The 27,462-nt window shown below is 38.2% G+C and overlaps 1 protein-coding gene and 2 non-coding genes across 11 annotated transcripts; all 3 read right to left on the bottom strand.

The window, feature by feature from the left end:
- Positions 1-75: 75 nt before the first annotated feature.
- On the bottom strand, positions 76-27,462 carry NAP1L4 (nucleosome assembly protein 1 like 4). 9 transcript variants are annotated; one of them, XR_003528912.1, is made up of 17 exons: positions 27,064-27,177; positions 25,566-25,606; positions 23,406-23,437; positions 22,099-22,160; positions 20,726-20,825; positions 19,662-19,803; positions 19,470-19,556; positions 17,846-17,965; positions 17,213-17,284; positions 13,856-13,995; positions 11,739-11,884; positions 9,816-9,838; positions 9,338-9,457; positions 9,015-9,044; positions 7,661-7,738; positions 6,452-6,489; positions 76-1,098 (listed from the first exon to the last, which is right to left on the bottom strand). XR_003528912.1 is itself a non-coding variant. In XM_027651174.1 (17 exons), exons 1-16 carry the CDS (start codon positions 27,146-27,148, stop codon positions 6,484-6,486), a joined length of 1,263 nt encoding a protein of 420 aa, XP_027506975.1. In that variant the 5' UTR covers positions 27,149-27,177; the 3' UTR covers positions 76-1,098; positions 6,452-6,483. The 9 variants fall into 9 exon arrangements, 7 of the variants coding, with proteins under 7 accessions (XP_027506975.1, XP_027506981.1, XP_027506974.1 ...); XM_027651174.1 differs by having other exon boundaries at positions 7,661-7,717; XM_027651180.1 differs by lacking the exons at positions 6,452-6,489; positions 27,064-27,177 and adding an exon at positions 27,355-27,431 and having other exon boundaries at positions 7,661-7,717.
- LOC113950964 lies at positions 15,882-16,002 on the bottom strand. Its single transcript, XR_003528951.1, has one exon. It is a non-coding gene; the product is annotated as a small nucleolar RNA SNORA54 (small nucleolar RNA).
- LOC113950958 lies at positions 19,142-19,268 on the bottom strand. The gene has a single exon (XR_003528946.1). It is a non-coding gene; the product is annotated as a small nucleolar RNA SNORA54 (small nucleolar RNA).

The following is a 27,462-nucleotide window of genomic DNA, read 5'->3' as shown; positions in this document are numbered from 1 at the left end:
AAGTGCCACACAACAACAAAAGGTAGTTTTGAAGACTTCAGAACTTTAAATAAAACAAACTGTGGAATGGAATAATTTCAGTGTTGCAAGTAAGACACCCAAACTTCAGATTTATTGAACTGGTTCATTTTGATAAATTTCTGTGTTCATAGTGAAAGGTCCTTTCATGCTGGACACTAAGCAGTAAGACTACTGGAAATGTTCTGGTTCTTTGGCTGCAACCCACTTCCATCAACAGCAAGAGTTTGGCCTTTGCATTTTGATCTTCATCCAGAAGAGTTGTCATTTTGATGCAAGTTTGTTTCTTCTGTCTAGACTACTACATGGGGACCAATTTGAATTGTTTGTTTTACAAGTACCCATATTGTATGCAAAAGAGGAAGAAGATTTTTCAAGTATATTAAAAACTATTAAAAAGCACTAATTCTGTCAAAGTACTTACAAACATGAATAAATAAATAGTAAGATGAACAACTAAGTCTCAAATATGACACCCTCTTCAATGAAGTAAAATTACTTCAACTCGATTGGTTGTACTGAGATAATAAATATGACATTTAAAGCTGCTCAAGCACTAGTTCAATTTGTAGGTTGCGAGAAACATTAAAAAAGGGGGGAGGGAACTAGCAAAAAAGTCATATTGCTCTATCTGTTTCAGCTACCATACATGTAATCCATTTACTTCAGCTTCTCAGCACATTGCTATTCCACGATTTTCAATGTTTAACAAGAAAATGGATAATCCTCACATGGTAGTCTGGACTATTCCCCTATGCATAGGGCAAAAGGCTCTAAAGGCCTATTGACATACTTAGCTACAGTGTACCAACGGCTGTAGAGTGTGCTTTATTTAAACCTCATATTTCCCAAATGCATTGAAGTTGCCACTGTACATGTTAAGCAATAAAGTTAGTGAAAATCATGCATTTTAAAACAAATTAATTGTAAGCATTGTTAATAAGATTGTGCTGCAGCGATGGAATATCCTGAACTGCAGGCCAGGTATCCAACTATTTGTTACAAGTTGTTCAAATATCACTTCCAAGTGGTATTTCCTTATTACTGTTGTTTGCATTCAGCAGGTTGGCTGGAATCTTTCTGTGTAAAAGGAAAAAGAAAATAAACAGTTAAAAATCAAAATGGCATATAAGAACACACTTCAACAAATAAGAGAAATTGGCGATGCAGTTTCAAATTAACTATCATTAGCATGTACATAAATGCTACATGCAAACTCAGGCCACATCATAAGGGTCCAACAGCAGTCACCATATTTATTGGGTTTCCCCCTGCCCCCAGCTGCTTGATATCCCATAATTTTTAATCTACTTTTGTGTTCTTAAAACTCCATCCTGTAGGCCGAGGTTCAGACAAACAAGAAAGCAAACCACGTCCTACTTCACCCAAACAGAGCCTCGTTTGACTTTCAGTTCCCATTAAACAATTTTAACAATAAACTGCCACCTCCTCCAACTCTGAGGAGGGAGGAAGGCAGGGAAGGTAGGCTGCTTATTCTGAAGCACGTTTGAGTTTTTCCTTAGGAGCCTTGCCCTCTCTGGTAAAGTGATAAAAAAGTAATTAATGTGTTGGTTTCTTGTAGGTTCTGCATCACCAGCAGGTAACTATTCAACAATTTAACACTGGGCAAGAAGTCCGTATGTTAATCTGAATATGTAAAAGTAGAAACACCTTCATTAGGTAGTAAAACAACTTCCCCTTTGGCAAAAGGAAGTGTATTTGGGAGAGAGAACAAGTACTTAAACAGCTAAGAACTTCAGGTTTACACTGCACTTCTTGCCTTTTCTGTTGTAAAATAGGATTCTTACAAAGCAGAATTTATTCAGTGAATTTTTGTTTTGCTTCTCCCTTTACCATTCTTAGTATAGTTTATTGTAAACAAATAACAGTCACTGAATTCTAGTAAAGAAAAATACAGGTATAAAACAGGACTTGAATGTCACTGACTGCAACATAAAATGTTTCTTAGTAACTATTCTGAAGAAGAGCTCTATATGTTATAAAAGATGTAATCATGCAACAGTTCATTAAACATCAAGTAACCAAGAGCTAAGACAACTTAAGCTTTTTGCCTGTAGCGAGGAAAAATAGGGTGCAACTAGTTTAAAGCTTCCTTATCATCAAGTTTTGCCCTTGATAATCTGCACTAAATCCAGGCTATTTTTCTGTTCCTCACCTAAACTGCTTGAGGGTTAGAGCGGTCACTATCAATCCCACTACAAGTCTGGATTAGAGCCAAATAACTGTCTCTTCTGCACAAATATGTCAAGAGACCTTATGGTTTTCCTCACCCAGCACATCTGGCTAATTTCAACTTTGTTCTCTCTCATCTGTCTGGGGTTCCAAGTAACACTGATGTGAATTAATTTTCACTCATCTGGGACTAAGTACAGGAAAAGAGAGACACCTTTACACAGAACACAAAATTAGCATTCTTGCTCTTAAAAAAAGAAAAATCTAACTGCCACTGGTAGTACATTGCACTGTATTCCTTTTTATTTAGAGGCAGGCAAAAACCAGCAGCATTTTATCAAAAACTTTCTAAAGGTTTATGTTCTCCTTGTAACTGCTTTGTATTTGAACATGGCCACAGAACAGTGCACAGCATCACTTCTTGTCTCTCCCTTGTATTTAGGATGAGAGCCACAATAAAGTAACAAATCTTATTTAAAATATATTTAAAAGTCTTTCCATCTCTCTCCTTCCTTCCTATTCACCTGTTATACCAAGAAGGCACATGTAGGTTGACCACCGCAACCATTTCGGCCAAATTTTAATGATCAACCAAAACACTTGTTATATTTTCTATTAAACTCCCATTATCTTCTTTATGTCTTAATTCTGTAAACACGTAATTTTTATTTATTGCATATAATTCTTTATCCTGTAAAAACTGAGTCACACAGATCTCAAAGTTCCTTCTTAAGGATCTTTCAATGTTGATTACTGCTCTCAGACAAAAAATAAATAAATAAATAAATAAATACAGTTTGAGGGGTTCTTGTATCTGAGTCAGTTCTTGGAGGATTGTGAAACAAATACTGCTACTTTATGCTATTTTTAGCTTACGGTTGAGGGTGTATCTATCTTGACCATATATACAAAGTGTTTAAGCAGGCCATCAGTATCAAGACAGTATCTCAGATCCAGATTCCAACATAATCAATTCTCTCCCACCATTTTGTTTTCCTCAGCACAGCCCTGAGCTCCACACTGCCTTCAGCTACCTGTCAGCCTCATGCAAAGCATCTCATGCCCCGATCACAAGAGGACAACAGCACATATAAACTACAATTCCCTTCAAGTTGCAGCTGCTCCATCGGGCACGTGCATGTTTAAACCTATCTCTGGCCTCTAATGGATCCTAGAAGATCAGGGACCAGACACCAGGCTGTGAGTGGGATGGAGATCCTACACCCACACTCCCTCAGGCACTGCTATTAAGCTTGAGCCTGCTCTCTCTGCAGTGCCCAGATTATCTGGTGACATTTGTTCAGTCAATCACTACCAATCCACTGATTTGCCTTAGACAGACCCTGTGCCACTTATCTCCCCATTCTAGCAAGTCCATTTGTGCTGTGTTTCCCTATATTAACCTCCCAAGACATCTTAGAAAGGCAGTGAAGTGCATTGGACAGGCAAATAAAGACCAGAGAGACTTTAACCAGCAAAGATAAGGAGGAATTGCATCTTATTTTAAAATAAATTTAGCAGTAAACACATGTACTGAAGATCACTACCAGTGCTACAGAATTCTTGTTGTAGAGATATTCTCTATAGTAGCCATGAGAAAAGACTTACTTTAAAGATATAGAAAAAAAATTCTACCAATTTTAAAATTATTTAATAATATTTACTTATTCCGTGCTACTCTGGGCCTTTGATTCCACTTTGAGGTGAATGAGCTGAATAAGGTGAGAGACTCCTATTTTTTCTCTTTTGCTAACACAGATCAATATAAAGCTTTTTGTCACTGCCTCTAATTTATTGCACTTGCTCAGAATTAAAAATATCACCTAGAATTTGCAGGAACACAAGGTAAAATGGAGAAGAAAAGCAGGTCTGAGGTAACACTGCTTTCATGACTTTCCTATACAAAGCCTATCATGTCTACCCATCCAGTTAAAGTGGTGTCCTATAGGATGGGGACAGAAGCCCAAAATATCCATGCCATTTATTTTAGCAATTTTATTTTTTCCAGACTGATCCTTTCTCACATGAAGTTACCACTAAAAGAAACACTGAATTTCTGTAAGTCTTCAATGTTTAAACATACTAGGCAGGGTACATTCCTAGGTGATTCAAAGAGCAATCAAGTCTTTATCTCCTTACTTTTACAATTCACTTTCTGGGAAGCTTTCCATCTGCTAAAGTAGCCATGCAGGCACAGGCAGCTCATCAAGATCTCATCTGACTCCCAAACAACTCTGCTGCCAACAGTGGGATCAACACAGGCAGTAGGCATTACAGCTGATGCCCATTCTAGCAGAGAAGGTTAGAAAGCCTTTCAGTATTTCAAATGCCTTCAATGAAATAGTTCAGTTAGGGGTCCTAAAGCTGAAAGTTATCTTTGGTTATTTTCTATTCTATGTTACTGAATGAGAAAAAGCAAGGATATAAAACATACATATGGGAAGTAAACCCAGAACTAAGCAGAGCTAAGTAAAGCAAGCAGTCCAAACTGCCTCTGCCCACAACTGGTTCTGAAAATGAATTTGCTCCTCACAGGTCCTTCTACTGCTGTAACTTAGAAGACAAAGCACCTTGGAGCACATGCAGTCTCTCTCCACAGCAGTTTTTTTTCAGTCATGATTCAAACCAACATTCTGTATAACCCTGTCAGCTACTTCTCAATTCAAGCACAGTCTCAGTCATGTGAGAAATAAAGGCAGCTAAAAGAATACAGGGCATGCAAGCACATAGAAAAATATACTAGACAAAACAAGCTACATTATCCAGTTTTGTAGCATCTTTTTGAAGCTACCTCCAATCATCTGACTGCTCAGTCTTCCAAAGCCACAACTTACTTTATATATAAGTGCTTTGTGTAAGAGGTGATAACGATCTGGTTGTAATTGAACAACTCAAATGTACTTAAAACAGACAGGAGTGAGAGGAAGGAAGGAGGAAAAGTTAAAGCAGAAAGTGTTGACATGTATAGTTATACTACATTTGCTAAAGGAGGAGGTAATATGGAAAAGACTGAAGAGAAGAAACTGAATTTGAAAGGAAAGTACACCAATTATTTTTTTGTACATGAAAAAGAAAATTATTCTGGGTAAGAAAAAACGGGGGCAGGAACTGAAAGGCAAACAGAGGCAGGGGACAGAGAGAAACAGGACCAGAAAATGGGATGAACACAAGAAAGAGTGGAAAACAGGACTGAGGTATGAGTGTTAAAAGACAAAAAAAAGAATTCCAAGTTGACTTCAAAAATTGGAGCCGGTGGCTGACAATTTTGAATTGCGGGGAGGGAAAAGAGCTGTGCAGCAGACTGCAACAGGACGACAGATAAGCCATGGTGACAAATGGATGTTCTATTCCTGCAGGTGAACAACCAGTGCAAGTGTGCTGAGGCAGGGGGGCTGGTGTCTCAAAGCACATCCCATTGGAAATAACATCAACACCAAAAACCAACACAAAAGCACAGCTCAATTTTGAGTTTAGGCAAAGAAGGGCATTATCTGTGCAGAGGGAATGACATGGAAAGATTATAGCTTTTCCTAAATAAGCAAAATAAAAGACACAGCCTAAAATACAGGGGGAAAAAAAAGTATGGAGGCTGTTGCAGGCATTGTTCTCTATGAGGAATGGGATGAAAGGTGAAAGATGACAGTATACAATAGAAGGAACTTTTTCTTTCTTCTTTTAAACAAAGAGACAGATGAGCAGAAGAACAATACCTGTGCAGAATCATGAAAGATCAAGAAAAGGCTTCTAAGAGTGACTGACTGCCTTTGTCAGGCACCATAAATAAGATGTTGGAAAAGACATACTAAGTAAGCTGATGACTTACAAGAGTTTAAGAGCAGAGAAGATACTGAAGAAATAATTTGCAAGTACACTACAAACAGTAAAGAGATGCAACATCAAACCAGATAGAAGGAAAAAAAGTCTGACAGGTCTCAGTATCTTTTATCATATGTATATGAAATACAGTTTGACTGCTACAAAGGCAAAGCAGAAGGCAGGAAGGCAGAGTCATTCTGAAAAATCTAATTTAATTACACAATTTAAAGGCAGTTATCTCTATACACATTTCTTTCTATTTTTTACTAATAAAACCTAAACTCTGAAGTCACAATTCCCCCACTTCTTTTCCCCATAAAAGGATAAAATAAAAAACAAAACAGAAAACCCTAGAAAACAAATCACATTACATGACTACAAATGGGACTCTTGGAAGTTAGGTATGAATGGAATTCCACCTTACCTAGAAATGTATGAATGATAAACAGACTTATATTACACCTAAATGGGAAAAAATTGAAAGGAACTGTCAGCATGGATGAAAAGTGAAATGTACAAAATAATACAGGAGGCAACAAACCATAACCTTCCAAGATAACCTAAGCTTTTTTTTTTTCCTACAGAATGCCAAATCCTTTGGAAGGATATTTGATACTTCACAAAAATGTACATTGACACAGAACTAACACTGTTTCTCAGCTGTCCAACTGTTTCCCATTACAGGTACATCACTGCATCTTGATCTTACCAAGCAGTCAGAACACTTATTTCTGCCACTCTAATCCTGTTTGATTGATCTTTGCACAAGACAGACTTTCTTTAGTACACAGTATTTCTCATTAAAGAAAAACTAACTTGATTCTCGATACAGTTGCAAAAAGTATTACTAGTGATGTGATGCTGTATATAAAACTACACCAGAAGAGTAACACATTAAGCTGCTGTTAAGACTGTCATCCAGAGATCAAGCAGTTTTGCATGCCTTCCACTTTTTTATCTGTCTTTATAAAAAATTAAAAGCTGATGTTTTAAGAACTAAATGAACCCAAACCTGTCATCACTGTCCCAGCTTCAATAAATATAAGCATTAACTTTACCAGGACTGAAGGACTGAAAAAGGCCTATCAGAAGGAGCACTAACCCTTAAGGCTGAATTTTAAGCCAGGTATCAAAGTTGCAAATTCAAAGTTGAGGACTAACTTTTTTTGATTTCTAACCAAGTACAGACATGTGGAGTCTAACCTGCAGCCATCAGGAAAACGATAAAGAATAACTCTAAGGAAAAGAAAATAAACAAGCTAGTTGAGATTTGTCAGACTAATTCTATGTTGAAGTCCAGCCAAGGAACATTTCAATATGAACTTTCTAAAGGAAAAGTATCTATCAGTATTACAAAGAGATGGCATTAAGAAGTAAAGGTACACAGTTCAGAAATTATCACTTTCTTGGTGCAGGTTGGAAGACAAAACCTACACTTTCTCAACTGATGGAATGATTAACTTGTAAGGGCAATTTGAGTGCTGAAGAAGATGAAGATGTTGCAGTCAGAAGTTAGGGTGAAGTTTGGTTTTTTTTAATAATTTATTGATATTTTCACAAACTATTATAACCTCAGTTACACTGCTCATGATTATATAGTCTGTGTTGTGACCAAGCACACAGAAATCCTTACCTTAGGATCACCCTCTGCATCTTCTTCCTCTTCTCCCTCCTCTTCCCCCTCCAACTCCTATGACAAAATAGAGATAAACTAACAGAAATTAAAACAGGTTAAAAGTGCAACTTTTTGTAATGGACAAAAAGCAAAATAGCAAATTACGTTATCACTGTATTCCAGAGTGTTTCAGATGTCAGCATTGGGTTGATATAAAAGAATTCAGCATCTGTAAAATCTTTAAAAGATGATTTAAAGGTTTCAGCATGGCTTAAGACAATCTTCCTATATAAGTTTCTGCTGCAGTTGCCCAGCAATTTTAAAACTTCTATCTAACATGACCTGGAATTTTAGTTCTGGTAACAGGTATATATATATATATGTCTAATTTTGTTCTTTGTTTTGATCTCCCTCCAAAGAGTCTGTTTATTTGGATTACTGTGGACAGGCTATGTATTCCTGTATAGAGGATTTTGCAGTATTTTTGCACTGTGTTCTATACACAACTACATCCAAGTAATATGGCACCGGAGACAAATTAAAAATACACGTACACTTCTATCAGTACTCAGTTTAAAAAATAAAAGTACATGTTTAGTTATTGAACAGCCTAAGCAAAGAGAAGAAAAGAGGTTGCATGCTGAAGGCTCCCAGCTCACATCAGACCACCAGCTTGATAACTCCTGATGTACCAGAGTACAGTCAACTTGACACAGTCAGGTATGTACCTCTGACAAATTAGCAAGAGCACCACAGTAAAAGCAGTAAAACAAAAAATGCAATTTTTTGTAAAGGATATTAGTTCATTTAAGTGTGGTAACATTTAGTGGTTCTCTGCAAAGCCTTTCATAGCATGTTGGTGTTCACAGAACGCTACTGCAAACAGAGCAGAGCTCTTGGTATACTAGAAATTCCAGCCTAAATCAAGCCTTTATCCTGAGCAGTTGCACACTCCCCCCTTTTCACTTTACATTTAGTAAAACCCAGTCTTCAAGTTTATGACAACTAAAAGCTGACAGCTGAATTCCACTACCTCCAAAGTAACAGGTATTTAAAAATGAGGTTGAAGATTCTTATCATGCAGCACTCAAGAAATAAAGAGCTTGTCTTTAATTTTTGACTCATGTCAGAAAGCAGCTTTCAAAATACTGGGAAAAAAAAATGGATAAATGTTCTTGCAGAAAGTACTTTTATGAAGAAGAAAAACCAGCCACAGATTTTTTTTTAAGTTAGGCATGCTGAACTCTTTTGGAAAGAAGTGTCATCCATGAGAGCATTTACAAACAACTATTTTCTACTCTATGTAGAACTATTTCTGGTACTGGAATGCAGTAGCTAATCAGTTATCTATAAAAGATAGTGTGCATCTCACCTCCTCTTCACCTTCTTCATCTTCTTCAAACTGAAAAACAAACCCAAGGCTTTATTAGCTCTACTAATATTTGCATGAAAACTTCTGCAGTAATAGATGTAGCATATTCAAACACAGTAACTGAAATTAAGCCCCTTCCAGAAGCAGATTAACAACTCATAGCAAGCTGAATGATTCTTTCCTATTCCCCAGTAACAGGAATCTCTTCAAGGTTTTTTGTTATTCTCTTGTAATTAATACTTCATACCAGTCTAATCAGAAAAGGAGGAGAAGGTTTCTATCTACGTGGTGACTAATAAACAAAATGCTAAGAGCATACATACATTATCATCATCCTCTATAGCTTCACCAGTGAAATACAGCACAGCACGAGGGACTATCCTCTCACGGAAGAAGTGTCCAATTTCAAAATCTGCAGCTAAAGTGTATTCTGAATCTTCATCCTGTAAGGCAAGTCAGCTTGATTTTTCTACTACAAATGTGATGTACTATACAGAAGCAGACAAAAATATTTCAAAGTTACAGGTTTAAGAAAACATTCCACTGTCATCATCAACCTACAGGTCACATGTACTTTCAGTACACTTTGTAACAAAATCTAAGGTGTAAATCTAGATTTGCAGAATTGAGATTTATTGTAAAAGTTTCCTGCTTTCTACACACAGATTTTACTGTGTCAAAAGCAAAAATAACAATAAAAATACACAGCACTTAATGAAAGAACCCCAATAGTCACTATAGAGTGACCTGGCAGAAAGGACATGGCAAAGTGCAATTGTGCCATTTCAGAAACAAACTTACCAATGACTCTCCATCACCAGATACTGCAAAAAGAAAAGACAGCAAATTTAAGACAAGCATGTATAGTCCAGCTCACCTCAATATTCAAGATGACAAAACACAGTATAAAGACCTTCTCATACCAGAAAACACTGGGGCTATAAAGGTTTCAGAAGGTAGCTATTAAACCTTTAATGACAATTCAGATTCATATTATGCTAAACCTACAGATATTGTACTTGTAAGAATTTTACATGTTGTAATAAGAGCGTCAAAGCTGCCATATGGATGTCAAAGATTTTTTCACAGGAAATACTCTTTCTACAAAGATGGATTCAGAAGGCATGCAGATCACACTTCTTTCAGAGATCGACACATTTTATTTCTGCATTAATGCTGTAATTACAGTAACTATTTTTCTAGAGCATTACAAACCCTCTCATCTCCCCAAATACAGAGGATACCGAGTAGATGAACATTTTGCCATGAATTTGCAAAGCATTGTTGAGAACAGGCCCAGTACTGTAACCAGTAAGGAATGGGGGGGGGTTGTTTGTTTATAAACAAAACCTACCAACCAACAACAACAAAAAAATCAAAACAAAAAACTCCAACACAAACCAAAACAGGTTTCCATTTACTACTCAGGTCCCATGGCACTGTGATCCTACTATGAAAGGGATCATTTGGCTCAGCCTGTTCTTTTGTTGCAAAATCAGCTACCAGCAGATGTCAGTCTTATTTTTCTTACACACCTCCAGAGTGTGTCTTTTAAGTATTTCAAAAATTAAAATAACACCAACATGATACAAACAAATCTCCATCACCTTCTGAAAGCAGCAATGAAAATTAATTTAAAGGGTATTTCTGCACCAAACAACCAACTTTGGAAATACATATCACTTGGTTCTCATCCCCATGTACATGGGGATTTGCAGTGGTCATTAGAAGGGACAGGTAGTTCATAATAGCCCACAACAGAATCAAGAATCAATGTTCATTTTGTTCAGTACATCTCTGGAATCACAGAATGGTTTGGGTTGTAAGGGACCTTGATGATCATTTAGTTTCAACCCCCATGCCATGGGCAGGGACACCTTCAACTAGACCCAGGCTGCTCAGAGCCCCATCCAACTCGGCCTTGAACACTTCCAGTGATGGGGCATCCACAACTTCTCCAGGCAACCTGTCCCAGTTCCTCATCATCCTCACAGTCATCAAGAATTTCTTTCTAAACTCTCATCTAAACCTGCCCTCTTTCAGCCTAAAGCCATTCCTCCTTGTCCTGTCACTACATGCCCTTTGAAAGAGTCCTTTATCACCTTTCCTGTAGGATTCCTTTAGTCCACAAAGTAAACTACTTCCTCCATCCATGTTCACAAAAGAGTACAATGGGAGATGTACCAAGAAAAAAAAAAAGTTTTGTAATCCACCTAAACTGTTTTAAATATATGAGTAGACACCTAACATAAGGCAACTAAGAAAATTACAAAGCTGTATGGAGCATTATGGATCATTAATTAATCACAGAAGAAACTACAAAAAGTTTGTCACTTAAGACAAAGGTTTAAACGAAACCGATACGCTGTAACCTGATCAACACTGGAGGAGATTTCTTTTGCATGTTAGAAACCTCAAACTGATGCATGGAGCCATCCTGTGGTAAAACAAGTCAACTTCTTTAGGAGATTCTACATGACATGAGACTGTTTCCATACTATGAATCCTGTTTACAATGCACACCTCTTGGCCAAATTCCACAGAATAACATCAGAACAAAATGATCTGTTTGGATGGGCTGCAGTTTGCAATCTTCCTCTAGTAAGAAGACAATTTACACTGCAGCAGCATAAACAGTTTGAAGGTTTAAGCTGCATAAATACACATACATATAAATAAAACAACATATTTTAAGAATCCTCAATTCTTATTTTCCAAGCTTACCCTTTATAGGGCTGAAGAAGTTAAAAAAAGAATCATTAGGTACTTGTTTAGTAATTGTCCGAACTGTGCCTCGACCCTTGTGCTTCTGTTTTTTCTTGATTGTTTTAACTGTAACATTTTTTCCTTTCTTCCAGTCAATAGTACACCTAGAGACAACACGTGGAAAACAGCATTTTAACAGAAGACATCAGTGAAAATAGGGAACTGAGCATCAGAGCAGCAACATCAAGGCAAAGATGGTTTATTATTCTCTGGATAAAGCTAGTTTTACACACACTGACAAGTGAATCTGCTTGACAAGATGTGAAGTGGGTGCATCACAGTGCTAGAGACTAAGCCTACGTTGGACACATTAAATAGTTCCCTAAATGAAAATGCTGTACGAGTTTGTCTTCGTAGAGTAATCACTGCCCCCCTCCTCCTCCCAAACTTTAATAACCCCTTTGACCCAACTACTGGAGTTCTGTAACCAAGGACGTGATAAAGCTATTAGAGAAAAAAATCTCAGTCAGACCAGTAGGAAACAACCCTGTCACTACAGGTCAAGGAAGTGTCCTGTATCCTAAAAATAAATGCACCAAGAGGGGGCCAAGGAGAGGGATGTTTTAGCTCTATAAAGAGCAGTGCTCAGATTGACTTGGCAGCCAAGTGCAGCAAGCTGGAAAGAGTTGACTTCCCTGTTCTGCTACTGTACAAATTGACACTTCATGTCAACTAAGAGTCTCTCTCCATCCACCTATAGTTTTACCCAAAACTGCACATGGCAAAGAATGGGGGGCAAACACAACTAGTTCTCTTGCAATGGAAATAATGGTGTCACAGTAATCCTTAAGTGTCCCAAAATATATTGCCCTATATATAAATGGTCAAAGTCAACAGTTTTATGCTTAACCTGTATAACAAGTCACAGACATGTTTTCCTGATCTACTTGCACCAGTATCTAACACCTTCATCAGGAAACATCAACTGAAATCAAAGTTTTGACATATCAGCAATTTAAGAAAGCATCCCTCTGTGAGACTTCAACTGAAAACATTTTGTTGTAATTAACTAAAGTTTTCTCCAACGTGGACTAGTCTGTAACTTGGACACAACCTTCACTAAACATGCAAGTAGATGTTTTGTCTCACTTCAGGTGAATACTCAATTCAGAAGCTAGTATGTAGCACCACAAGTCAAAAGGTTTTGAGGTTGTCAGGATGCCTTCAAAAAAACCCAAGTATTTGGCATTTCTTAAGTGTTAGTTAAAAAAAAAAACCAAAACCACAAAAACCCAAAAAACCAAAATCCCCCACCAAAACACATCCTTGAAAGGATAAAAACATAACTAAAACCCAAGAAAAATATCAACAGAAAAAAACACCAAAGAAGCTAATAAAAATAAGGTTCAAAACCACTTTTCATTTTTGTCAGCTCTGCTCTGGTGTGGCACTGAAATTTGGTTATAGGACAGAGATCACTGATGGGAAGAGTCTTAGGTTAGATGGAATATCTTTCACTCCCCCAAAAACTCTAATGTGGTGTCCAACTCAATAGACTTCCAGAACAGACAAGAATTCACCATTCCACAGTTGGTTTCTGAACACATTTTGAAAAAAATAAAACAACTGAAAATTGCTGCATTACCCACAACTACCAGAACCAAACTGCGTGGTCAGTATGTTCCAGCCTCAAAACAGGCTGAAAGAAGTGATGGTACATGTGACCAATTCCTGCCTGATCATACTGTACCAATTCCTGCTGGAATAATAATTGCTGAAGAGATGACAAGAATCCAAGAGAGCCTAAGGTTACTCATCAGACTAAGGAGGAGAGGTGGTCTGTGAAATGTAATGAGTAAAATTAATTTACCTAGTTACCTGGAAAAAGCAGGTTACCTCAATTAGCCAAGTATTACATTTCAAAGGCATATAATTTAAAATATACACTATGTTAAAACATATCTACATCCAGGCATCTGTTCCTTCTGATGCTGAGGCTAACATCATCATAATCCCTAAAAACATTCCCAGTTTTTAAGTCAATAACAATTTTATCTTCACTAATCATTATCACAGTAAGCAAAAAAATAGGCACTATTACTTCAGAAGCTTTTTTGAATTTTAGTTTTCCTTACCCCTCACAATCAACTATTTCAGGTCCTTCAAATGAAAAGGGATCTGTCTTGTCTGGCTCCGACTTCATCTTGTACGTTTTTGTCAGGACTGAATTAGAAAAGTAGTCATTGGGCCCAAAGTGGAACTCTAATGAGAAAGACTGGAAAAAAATTTCCGTTATAATTTTATGTTACCATGAAATTTTATTGTTGAAATAGAACATCAGCAAAATTATCATTAATCAATCTCTGAATACAGGAAAAAATGAGATTTTGATGGCAAACATATCTTTCAAACTACAGCAGAAGCAGGAAATTTAAGAACATCAACCAATTCCGAAAGTGCAAGAAGCCTGAACAACCACAGCTAACATTGAAATTCTAATCAGGTAATTACTACATTTCATTCACCTTTACACATAGAACTGCTGTCTTAAAAGCAGCCTTAGAAATAAGTATTTTGATAAAAAAGTCTTGGTTTCATTTTCTGTGGAAGCCTCTCATCATCCTTGCACTAGGGATGATGCTACTCTGAAGTAATTTTGACATCTGAATAGCACCACAGCAGTTCTGATCAATGTCATGACCTTAAGAGACTGAAACAAACTTTATTTCTGATTAAAACAAAATTTAGATTGAAGGAGTTTATTTTAACAGTACAGTTCACCAGGAACCAGAGGGGGTTTTTCCATTTGATAACAGAAAATCCTGCAAAAGAACACTGGCTCAAACTGAATCATACAATTGTACATGTCTTAACAGGCTACAGGCTGAAGCACCTGTAACTGCCAAAAACACCAGCCTTGGCATTCTTCAGAATCAGGCCAGAAAACGGTCTGTTGTCACCAAGCCTGCCTTGCCATCCTCTTTTTCAAGGTCATCCATGTGCAAACAGGATAAACAACTCTGGAGACAACAGCCTGTTCAAAGACATTTATCCCTCACTCATCTCCCAAAGGCCCCTTAATCTTTCTGAGGCCTCATGAATCTCCTCACACACTGAAATCTGCAAAGACAGTGGTCAAGGAGTGATGGAAACTAGTGGCAACAGCAACCTTCCCAAACTCTGTTCAAGCAAAGGAAGACAGTGGGACCCAGCAGTACACTGGAATATCTGTCTTGGCTTCACATTGCCTATTTTAACTTTACTTCCATTTTAAAGCAATTCAAGACAGCTGTATGGTTTGGAGGCCATCTTCAGCTAAGGGTAATCTCTGCCTGGCAAACATGCTCAGGGGAATAGTTACAAACTTAGCTTATCCACTACCAGTGACGAACACTCATACCCAAATAATCCCATAAACCATCACTGGGGCTATAAATAGGCAACCAGTGGCACTGCTTCACATGCAGGATCCCAAGGACTAGCAAGACAACAGTATCTGCAGAGGCTGCATTTCAGCATTTGTTTACCTGCTAATTAGGAGACAAGAAGCTTCAAGTTTCACATACTGTTTGAAGTGTTGCAGTAGTGTTTACTTGGATACCTTTGCGTTTTTTATCTGCTATGTTCTCATAAAGCTCAGAAAAGGAGAACTTACTTTTTTAAGCTATTTAAGTTATACCCAGATGCATCATCCAGGTCTGAATATACTAGCTGAGGATCCTGATGACCAAATAAATATATAGGTAGAAATTATAATTATAAAATACATGTAAGTTTATTCACGATTATAAATATGCAAAAGCAAACAGTGAAGGAATCACTTATGTTTCACATGGATAAAAGTTTCTATGTACATGCTATAACAAACAGAACTTTGAAAGCACCTTAACTGTAGCCAAGCAAATCCACTTTTGGAGTGCCACAACTACAGTTAATGGCTTTGGGTCAACAGTAACTCAGAAAATGCCTAACCATCATGTACTTCTTTTAGCAGCAAAACCTAATCCCCAGCAGAATTAGTGTATTTATTACACACTGATTATGTGAAGCTTTCACAGTACAAAGCAGCCACTGCTGCACTGATTTTCAACAGCGAAAGAATTTCAGACAAGTCACACACCAATGGAAAACGGGTTTCACTCAAGCAGTCAGTAATGCATCCTTTGTCTCCAAATACAGAAGGGACATGGCATTTGTCAGCCTCCCATTACTGGATTTAATGTAGCACTGGAATGGAACCTATTTACAGAAATGTGCTGTCAAAAGGTTACGAACAGTGCAAGGCGAGAGAAATCCACTGATGTTTTAAGAGCAATTCTTCAACTTAAGGTACTGTAAAACAAAGCTGAATGAGAACACAAAAATAGTATAGGCAAAACCAATTATTACCAAATCATCCAAATGCCACCAAATAGATATGCTTCAAGATGAAAAGACCCAACTTCTTAGAATACCGTACTTTGTGCTTAGACAATTCATTTTCTTCATAACACTTGTATCCTCTCCTTTAGCCCTAGCAGTGTTTAGAAACTTAATTCTCAATATTTCTCTGCCTGTACTACTTTCTTGCCTATGATCAGCTCAAGTGTTTAAGGACTTAAAAAAACCAAACAAACTTTGCTTCATCTGGTATTAACCTTTAAAAGCTATTCTGAGAAAGTCCTTTCATCTTTACGTGAATCTTCGATGAAGCTTTTCTTGCATTTATTTTGGATACTGTCAGAAGACAATAAATCCGTAAGGCAAAACAAGAAAAAAGAAATATAAGAAAAAAGCCACAATGATAAAAAATAAAGAAAGGATGTGTAGGCTGTAATTCCATCCTTCTCCCTGCCTCCCTCTCAGAAGGAATTCAAGGAATAAGTATAGTCTGGACGAATTAAATAAGCAACAGAACAACTTCTTTTCAACAAACACAGTATCTTTTCTGTACACTGAACTTAAACAAGGAAACAATTTCCAAAAAAAAAAAAAAGTCAAGTTGCACTTTAAAAAATACTCACTAGGTACACTTTTAAAAGATCATCTAATATATTTTCTCTGCCTTTCAATAGCACAGTATCCATCCTCATTTTTGATTAGTATCACCAAGTCACTGTATTGAACATTTTATCAAAAGAGATGCAAGTAGCACCCAGAATTTTTCCCTCAATTAATTTTCATTTGAAAATGAAAAGCACACATATAGCTTTATTACTAAGAGCAGCTATACCAGAACTTGAGAGAGAAAAAGAAAGTAAAAACTAGACAGAATTGAACAAGAATTTTTATCTATAAATTACAAAGATGTCACAGATGTCCAGGTTAAGAATAAAAGAGCAAAGGGTCAGGAAAGTTGAAGGTAAATCTTTAAAAGGCCAGGCATGAAAATATTAACTTAAAAAGAAACCTCACACACACATTACAGTTGAAGAGTTGAATGAAAACTTTGGAATGCTGTTCACTTCACTACTACAGTCTTCATGAGAAACAAGCAAGCAGAGGACACTCACCATAGGCTGTCCAGGTTCAGAAAACTTAACTTTAATATCCTGCAGATGTTTCAAGATAGGTTCATCATATTCCTAAGCAGAAAAAAAGTAAAACCCTATTCAGCAGGCAATATTTGGAAGAACCTCCTCTTCTTAATAACCTTGTAATTATTCAGCAATTTCAGTTGAAGTAAAGACCTGGATTCATATTTCTTAAATCATAGTTGCAAATACTATGTGCCAAATTCTCAATCGTTAGACCTCATCTTCAGTAAAAAAGGTGCCAAATGCCAGGCTGTGTGTGTATGACCAAAAATATAGTAACCATCCAGGATATTTATTGCCATGAGACTCACAGAAAGACATGCTTCAGGGAATTCTTCCTTAACAGCATTAAAAGCAATTAATATAACTGTGGGCAAAACTACATAATGAATTCAACTAATCCATGGATATTCTTATAATATCCTTGCAAAAATAATCCTTTATGGGCTAAACTAACAGTGCTTGTCCATCATTAGCCTTTCAAGCATCTTCAGGGATTCTAAAGGCTCCAATATTTGGTCTCTCACACACATTCCACAAGGACTGACTACTAATGGGAAAAAGCAATTCATTTAACACAACACAAGTCATTTCAGAGGAGAAACTTACTTGTACTAATTCACTTAGCATATCTACATTCCTAAAGATAGTAAACCAGAAGTCTGGAATTCCTTTGACATTTGTCTCTTCTGCTTTTTCTTCTATTACCATTGCATTTTTCAGGTCTCCCTGGGAAAAAAAATACAGACACATTTGAGAAATGAAATTGTGACTTCCTATATTTAATAAACAGAGGTAGACAAAACAATTGCCATCTCTGAGACTGTGTTTAAAGAACATTTGAAATGTACAGTTTTTTTCTTGCCGATGAAGAGATACAGGGCTTACTCACACAACTTACATGTATATATTTAATTCAGACTTACTTTAATCTCATTTGAAATTCTTTTATATGAAGACTAAATAGACCAAGTGACAGCTTCACTGACTTGAGAAGGAAAAATAATTAAACCACATTTCTTTCTCCAAATAGAAAAAAATATAAATACATTTCTATTTTTCTATTAATCTACTTTCTGTAGGTCCATGTGCCACTTACAGTGTTTCATCTAAAAACTAAAAATTTAACTCTGCCCGCTGAAATACTGTTTCACCTTCCCAGTTTTGCAAAATACTTGGTAAAATTGGTTTTCATGGTTATTTTTAATTACTACACTGTCTTGAATTATTACCTTGTGATATAGGAGTCCCTACAGACATTTCTCCATCACAAAAAAGATTGCAGGAAATGCGCAGTCTGAATTAGTTGTATTGCACCTTTCCTTTTACACCACTAGAGAGCAGCATGTATGTAAGATCTTCTTAACAGCAGCTACTTGGGTCACCACTAGTTAAGAGCATAAAGCTGCAGTTTACTTCCCACCTAGACATGTTTCTGATTTTATAGTTTTGTGGAATATGGCCTGTCAACGCTGTATTTACACAAAGCCTAACAAACATTTTTGCTTATGCACAAGGAGCACTCTGTGTGTCATGCTAAATCTCAGGAGATCAGTAAAACAAAGAGAACAATTTGCTTTGTATACAGAACAGCGTCCAAAGAAAACTGAATAAAATCAGGCCAAGGAAAAAATGCAAAGAAAGCGACAGAATGGCAAACATGACTTTCTAAGTAGGTCAATTCTTTGAGAAAAAGCCAGCCATGAGCAAACATCTCCAAAAATGATGACAGGAAAGTAAAAGGTAGCCTACAGACTATATTATCGCTCCTAAATCTAGATAGCTCTTACTCAAGAGACAAGTAGGAATCCACACATTTTAGGCAGCACACATTTTATTAGGTCTGATTCCGTTTTATGATTCTGTGACATGTGTCTAATCTGTATTTATGAAAATGAAAGCTAACTATGTCCCCCAAAATAACAGGGACAGGCAGACAAACAACCAGCCTCTGTTACCCGGGGGTATCATGTAGCACTGGAATGGAACCCATTAGCAGGAAGTTGCTGTTAACAGGTTACGAACAGTGCCAACAAAGGCAACTTTTCAATTCACTCAGGTTACAAATTTGAAAAAAGGTTAAACTAATAGCTTAGAAGCTTTCACTGGACATAACAGTGTATTCATCACAAGAACATGTTACTGATAAAAAGATGAATCTCTCAATGGAAAGAACAGGAACTAACTCTGACAATCTGATATACCAGTAGTTCATCACTCAGCTTGTACTCACAGCCAGTTTTTCTTCTTCCTCATTTTCACTGTGCCATTCTGCCTCTGCCTCTGTGGGTTCAGCTTCTCCATTAATAAACTCTCTTCTCTGTGTTAGAAAAATGAAGAATGTAATTGAAGATGTAAAATTATACATACTCAACCAGAACTGACAGGAACAAGAAAATAAAAATTATATACATAGTTTTCTTACCTTATCAAAAAGGGGTTGATAGAGTGCTGCGTATTTTCTCTCTAAATCATGGACTTCTTCATAGAACTTAGCTTCTATATGGGCACATTTCACCTGAAGCTTTTTCAAGGCATCAATTCTTCTTATCACTGCTTTTGGAAAACTAAAAACCAAACAATTATTTAAGGTTAAAAGTTAGTTGCCTCAGCATTATTTAACATATCACTGTGAAATAGGCTGCTTAGAACTACGTGCAATTTTTAAATAAAAGGCTCATGTCAAATACACACGTTTCTTCAAAACCTATTTCAAAAAGTTGAAGGAATCCTCTCCTACCCAAGTTGTTCTCAAAGGTGTTATCTTCTGTTCCATTCCCTGGGGCCACCACCCTCCCCATGTAGTTCAGAGATCTGAAATCAATACCTTCGTTTACACCTAAACTTTGAGACTAGATCTGTGAAAAATAAGAACTGTGCACTCTACAGGGGAAAGTTTTGATTCACGGGTCATACTTAGAAAGCACACATTGTCCATCTGCACTTTAAGTCATTAGGCATTTAGATACAGTCATGTAAGAAGAACTCTTTATAGAACTTATATTTTTTTTAAAGAGATCTACAACCAGCTATTCTCAGTCAAGAAATAAAGACAAATATTTACTAAAGGCAATATTTAAATCTACTTTACAGTTAATATAAAACTAAGTTTCAAACTAGGGATTTACAGATCCTAAACTTTCCATTACATCCTGGACAGCATTCTTACAGAAACAGTCAGTCAGTGTAGCACATGCCCTGCCAGACTAAGGGTCACAGAAGGAAACAACGGAGGGGAGCAGAGTTATTTCTATCCAAAACAATAACAGCCAAGAAAAACACCGAACCTGACAAAATTTTGTTTGCCATTTTGCGTAAGCAAACTAAAACCTGACTCCTTCCTCCTGAAGCAGGCCACTATGAATCGTGGTTTAAGTCAACCATTTTTTTCAGTGAACCATTTGTTCTAATTTCCTATCTCAGTTATTCAGCAATAACATTCTATTATGCTTTCAGTCTTTGAAGAATTTTATTATGCCCAGTACTTACGTGTCAATGTAACTCGAAGGAGTAAGTGCTGTGTTGTCAAGACGTTCCTGTAGAGCTGCCAAGGCCTGTGGATTTTGCATCACTTGGTCTGCTAGTTTTTCTACAAAGACAGAAAACCACTTTTAAACAAATCTGCATTTATTTACAGTGCTTTTGTCGTACTGTGTCTTACAGCAGTCCCAGTAAAAATATTTTCTATTTTCAGATCTCAAATAACACTACTATAGTTAACTATAGTTAACACAAAAAAATTACTTCAGGACCAGATTTCAGAAATACAAATATATTGAATAATGATGGCAAAAGCACCTTTCTCTTTGCAAATCTATCAGCTGCTTTTACAAGCAAGTAGTTTACTGACAACATAAGCAAATTTCCCATTTTCCTCTTATGTAATAAAGTGCAAAACAAGAGTTTATCCTCCCTCTATATCCCTCTTATATATATCTTATAAGCCACGTATAAATTTGCAAGAGAGGAACCACTGAATTGTACTTCCAAGATGTTTGTTTTCCAGTTAGTCTGACCCCTGAAAAAAGCCTGACAACTACTTTGTGTACTGTACAATAAAGAAGCATAGCACTACGACCTCGACAACTACTAATTTTTTTAAATCAAGATAATTTCACAATCTGTAAGACTCTTTTTACAGGAGGTCAGATATAAAATGCTTCTGGGTTAGGAGTTAAAATCCCTTACTAATAACGACACAGGTCGTCTTGGTGGGAAGACATTTGCTTTTCACACCTTTCCATTCTTTCTCACTACTTTTTTCCCCCCCAGACATTAAAAAACCCAATAGATTGCACAGCACACAGGTTTGGTTTGTGTGTTGCTTTTTCTTACAAAATTTGAATACTCAGGGTAGTAGTGGAACTACTACCTCGCACACTGAGGTATTAATTTGAGCAGCAGTTATCTACAGATCTTCCAAATGGAGAACAAAAACTTCCAGGAGGACACATTATGACAATGCATTTTCCAACAAATGAGACAGTAAAGAACCAGCATAGATACTGCTCATTTTAATAATTATGCTGATAACGATCACATGTTGTTACAGGCTAGTCTGTACAGGCTTTATTGCAAGTGTCTAGTGGGTTATTTTGTGTGATAGTAAAGCCTATTCCTAGTCACAACATACACAAAAATACTTTCAGTGTTACAAAAATATAGCCTTTATTCTGCTTTTGGCTGCAATGAAAATGGAAAACACCAGACAGTGAACAGTTAGCCTAGAAACCATTGCTTTGCAAACACGTCTGTAGTTTTGACTGCAAAGGCTTTGGAATTGTATATAAAGCAGCTTCAATACCCAAGGCAGTAGGTTTATCCCACTTCTGTAACATTACCTGTTACTATGTATTTCTTACCTTTTTTGTTGCTTGCATTTTTAGCAGCCTCCAGAGAATCTGAAGCAGTATCTTCTGTTTTACTAAAAGAATTCAAAATGTAACATATTAAAAAGGCATCACATTACAAAAATGTTAATATTTAAGAACAGGTTACTCTGAATTTTCATTTTACAAGACATGTTTTATAAACAAGTATGCCAATAAAAGACACATTTATGCCTAAATTGGTGAAAACTTAAAGGTTTGGATATGAAACCAGATCTCCCAACATGAGTAGGATACAAAGGCAGAGCAAGGAAAGGCAAAGAAAGAAAAAAACAACTAACCTCAAAACAAAACACAACCCCAAAGCAAAAACCTTTGACAGATAAATTCATCTCATTAAGTGAATGGCTGGTCATTCATCTGGACTGGGTCACTCCACACAGGAAAACAGTATTACTCACAAATGAAAACACATGACACTTTTAGTGCAAGTGATGAAGAAAAACACGAGAAAGGATACAGGTAAGACAGGAAGATAAACAAGAGATAAAAGCTCTGTTTCAAACTTCTATAACAAGCTGTTTTGTTTTATAGTAAAAACAGACACTTCTACTCAAAGAGATGTCCCTGTCCTCCCCATCTCCCTGCCACAATATCTTCCATCACACTTCCTGTGCTGGAGGAAAGAGGGTCCAGCACGAGTCAGCAACCAGCAAGCATTCCCTGTGCTCCCTGCCAGTGTACAGGTCACAAAATGCACACTGGACATTGCTGAAATTAACCCTAACTCAGACACAAAATGAGAAGAGGTATCATATATGCAAAGGGGTATTATTAATTACCAGACAGACCAGCTTATCCAGCTTACTCTGGTGCACTGCAAGCCTCAAAAGACCAGCAGCACGTATGGATTTGCAGCTGTTCCATAGGACAGTTACTCGTTTAAAAAATACTATGTAAACTAGAAAATACAACTGTGCCTTTTGCACACTTAAATTACAGATATTACAGAAACACTGAGGATCAGTGTTCTCTTCAGTTCTTTAGGGCACTTAAATACGGGCACTGAAAACTAAATCAAGACAACAAATGTTAATCCAAGAGAAGACTAATGCTGCATCTGATACACTACAATCTCAGCTTCTCCTGTATCAAAGGAGTACTTTGTCCTAGCTGTAAGTAAAAACAGCCTAGTCAGAGAAAACAGTACCACTTCATTCTTATCCAAGTTTGGTAAGCCACTCTTCACAGGTTAAAAAACCCAAACAACTCTCCTGCAGAAGACCAGAGTGATTTAACTGACTACCTTGATTTAACTTCAAGAAAACAGTCCAACATACCTGTTATCTGCCATCTGTGTGCCTGTATCCACCTGCAAGTTGAAAAACAGCATTTAAAAATACTTTAACAGCAATTTGTTTACCTCAACAGATGATGAAAATAGAACAGGTCATTGTTTAAAACCTCAATACAAATTAACAGCTGCTGGTTTTGCTAGGAAATTCATTATGCATAATTCCTTACAGTAAATAGCTACCACAGTAGCCAATTCAAACTGGAACTTGCTCAGTTTTTAAACAGTCTGTTAGGTGGTTTAACCCCCCTAAAACTTATTTTTCTCTTAAATACTCCAGATACTGATACATTTCTACCCTATTATGTGTCTTCAGCCTGAAGACAAGTGCCACAGTTTCCTAGACTAGCTCTGCATTCTATTAAACAAAAATAAGCCAAAGAGAAGACATTATTTTCTAATTCCTCAACAGTATCAAAGTAAATAATGAATTTTTAATCTCTGCCTATACTACAGTAGCATACTAGAGCTGAAAACAATGAAAGTTTAAATGAATTAATTACAACAACTTCCACATGACTTTTTTCTTGCATCACCCAGGCAGAAAAATATGCTTCACTTGTCTGTCTAATCAGGGCTATTTTCATGAATAGCTGCTTCTGCTGCTCTACAGTGAGAGCCTGCTACTAGATAAAGAAAAACACTGAAGGGAGGAAAATTATTTACCAAGAGAAGGGGTTTTGACAGTAGGTACGAGGGCACAATCCCCTATATAAAGATTTGCCTTGGATTTTTTTATCAGGTGTGAGAAAATGAAGAGGAAAGACAGAAGTTAAAACCTTGGTATTAGCAATGACTGGAACCAAGTTTATCACAGCTACCCCAGCCCCCAATATCTAAATTAGCTCTCCTGAGAAACCAGAGGGAGACAGATTGTCTTACCTATTATGCTGTTTTTCCTTTACTGGGTGAAATATCCAAGCCTGTACATCTATTTTAGTAATAGAGATTGTTGGTTTTTTTTTTCTTTCTTTGCCCCCATTCTAAACAGCTGAACACAAATTCAATCCATCACTTCCTACCCCACAGAAGTGTAGGTGATGTTATCCACTACCAAGCTTTCAAGAAAGATGCTACTCTGCAAGTCAAGTTCAGAACAAAAAGGAGCTTCAATCACTCGTGAGAGTTGACAGATCTGATTTCTTAGATTCTACAAAGGCCAAGCAGGCTGATTAGGCCCATCTTCCAATCCAGGGCTACCAAAGAAGAACCCAAGTGCTAATGCCAACTTGAGCGGCAGCCCAGAGATTGCACACACTGTCCCATGTGGAAAATGCTGAATCCTGCTCGAAGCTGGAAAAGCAACACTTTCACAACCGCTTTAAATGGAGCTGAAAGGCTTTGTTCATTTACAAAAGTACGAGGAGCATACTTCAGATTATTCCACAGGAAGTTGTTTAACATCTTCCAAACAAGCCTATGAGCCCACTGGATAGGGCAAGTCCAGGAACAAACAGAAGGGGCTCCTGGCAGAGTAGGTGTTTCACCAGCTCAGGCAGATTTATTTGCAAACACTTCCTCTTGCCTTAAACACAACAAAAGAAAGTGGCAATGCCACCAACCACCTGCTAGGGCAAAACAGAAGATTTTTACTATCTTACAGCTGAAGAAATAAAGGAGCATAAATGAGGCTTTCATATCAGATAGAAGGCAGAGGAAAAAAGGATACAATTAGAAAGGTAAGACAGAGCAAATTGACCTAACATCAGAGTTCAGCCAACAAGTTATATGATCCCAGTCACTATTAGAAGAGGCTACAGTAAGCAACTAAAAATGCAGACTTGTGTTACTTAAAAATTATCCTCAAACACTTGTTGCTTCCAACCTATGCCCAATGACAGAGCTAATGGAAGAGCAAATTCCTCTGCTGCACTGTATGTGCTGTATTTTGTGCAGGGAACTACTTCTCAACTCTGCTGAGGGAAGGTAAGATACTAATTTGTGTTTGGAAAATATAGAATAAAGCTGCCCATAGCTTGAATAACGTTAAAACAGCAGTTGAATTAATCTCCACTAGAACACACATGAATTGGGCATGTTCTGACAAAAGCCATTCACCCAAGTAACAAGAAACAACAACAATAAAAAAAAAGAAAAAAAAAAAGGAAAAGAAAAAAAGACACCATTCCCTGGTGCAAATACATACTTTAAGCCTTGTTTCACTCCCTAGAGTTGTGCCTTTGGCAACTGGAAAGTAAAAAGAAGTATATAAATAAGTAATTAGAAGAGATTTTCTTAGAAAACGCTTGTGATTCCCAGTTTCATCCCAGCTGCCAGAGTCACCAACAAAACTGTTTGTTACAACTGCTGATGGCAGGGGAGGGGAGAGAAAGGTAATTTTAGAAAGACAAAGTTAAGTGCACACCTGGAGGAAAATGTGCAGTACCAAAGCATTGAGTGTTCACATTCATCATCTCCACTGCCTTCCAAGCAAGTGAGCTCAGTTTACAACCAATGAAGACATGAAAAAGCCATCAGAACCCCAAGGAAGTAACAGTGGAAGGCATCATTGTTATCGCTGCCACCACCAATAAGAGGCCAAATTAGTATCTTGTTTCTCTGTTTTCAAATGAAAGCTTCAGACATGAAGCTCTGGGGGAAAGAGGGGACCAGAACAACCCCCTGTCCCACAAAGCACAGGCTGCTGCAACTGGTCTGGCACAAACATCTCCCACCATCAGTCACTAAAAACAGCAGGAAACCCTAAACTCAATGCACACCAGCATAGGAAAAGGCCATTACAAGGACAAGTAATATCCTGAAGGACACAAATTTAAAGGAAAAGTCTGTACATTGGCAAGGTGTACTCACAAATAAAGTGTACACAAAATAAATCTTCTCTACCAAGGAAGCCTACGACTTGTTATACAAACCTTCTGAACACAACTAAAACACAAAGCAGGAAACCGAAGGACTCCTGCACTCACAGGAAGGCTCCTGCCCACGGCTGTTACTGTTTTTCGTAACTATAACAAATCAGAAGGGAAAGTTGTGACTTCCGCGTTAGAGGTGCTGGGATGTAACCCCGTGGGAAGCCGAAAACGCAAGTCTGATATTTTCTGGAAGGAAAATTCGAAGGAATCGTGAAAAAACAGTCGAGAGTAAGGAGCTATTAACCTGTTCCACAAGCCCCGGACATCAGCAATAGCTGCGCTTCCCTCGGAAGCTTTCTTGAGGAAACACTATTTTGTTTAGAGATGACTTTTTATAAAGTTGCCTCGTGATTCTGGTTCCATCTATAACTCACACCCTCTCTTCTCTAACTGTGTATTTTGAAACACCGTGAGCAGATGTTAAAGGAACGGAAGAGTCTGGCAAACCCTACGAGCAGTGCTATTACGTGTAGTAAACAATCGTAGCGGCAGCGAAAATTTTAAACAGGCCCTCACTTGGGAGACGGGGAACTCGAAATGAAAACGCGAGCCCTCCCCAAATCCCCCATCACGCTGCTGGGGCACAAGACCGTGGCTGAGGTCAAACCCACGGCCCGGCCGAGAGGCCAAGGGCCTGACTCAACCCGAGCAGCGCGGCGTGCGAGCGCCGGGGACACCGTTCACCACAAACAGCCGCCCTCCTCCTCCTCCCCCGCTCCCCCGGGAGGGCGGGGACAGGGCGGGCGCGCTGCCAGACCAACGCGGCCATACATGCGGCCGGAACCGTTGCCTTCCCCTCCGCCAGGCTCGGGGCAGCGCGGGCCACCCTTCCCTCGGCCCGAGCTCCTCGAACCATCCTTAAAATGGTGCCCGACCAGGCCTGGCCTGGCCAGGCCGGCTCCCCCCTCCCCTCGCCGGGCGGCCCCGGCCGCCGCCGCGCTCCGCCCGGAGCGGGCCCTGACGGCCGCCGCAACCCCGCACGGCGGGGACTGGACCGGCCCGTGCGCTGTGCCCGGGACGCGGTGCCCGGGGCCGAGGCCGGCGCCGCCCGCCCTCACCTACCCGCGCCCCTCCCGCCGCAGAGGCCGCAGCGCCCCGCGCTCCTCGCAGCCTCCTCGCTCGGGCAGCGCCGCCGCCAACAACGCCGCGTCTCATTGGCCGCGAGGTGGG

Source organism: Corapipo altera, unplaced genomic scaffold, assembly GCF_003945725.1.
Source record: "Corapipo altera isolate COAL_440 unplaced genomic scaffold, ASM394572v1 78, whole genome shotgun sequence".
Taxonomy (NCBI): domain Eukaryota; kingdom Metazoa; phylum Chordata; class Aves; order Passeriformes; family Pipridae; genus Corapipo; species Corapipo altera.
The sequence above is the reverse complement of the archived record's forward strand: the minus strand, read 5'-3'. Positions and strand labels throughout refer to the sequence as shown.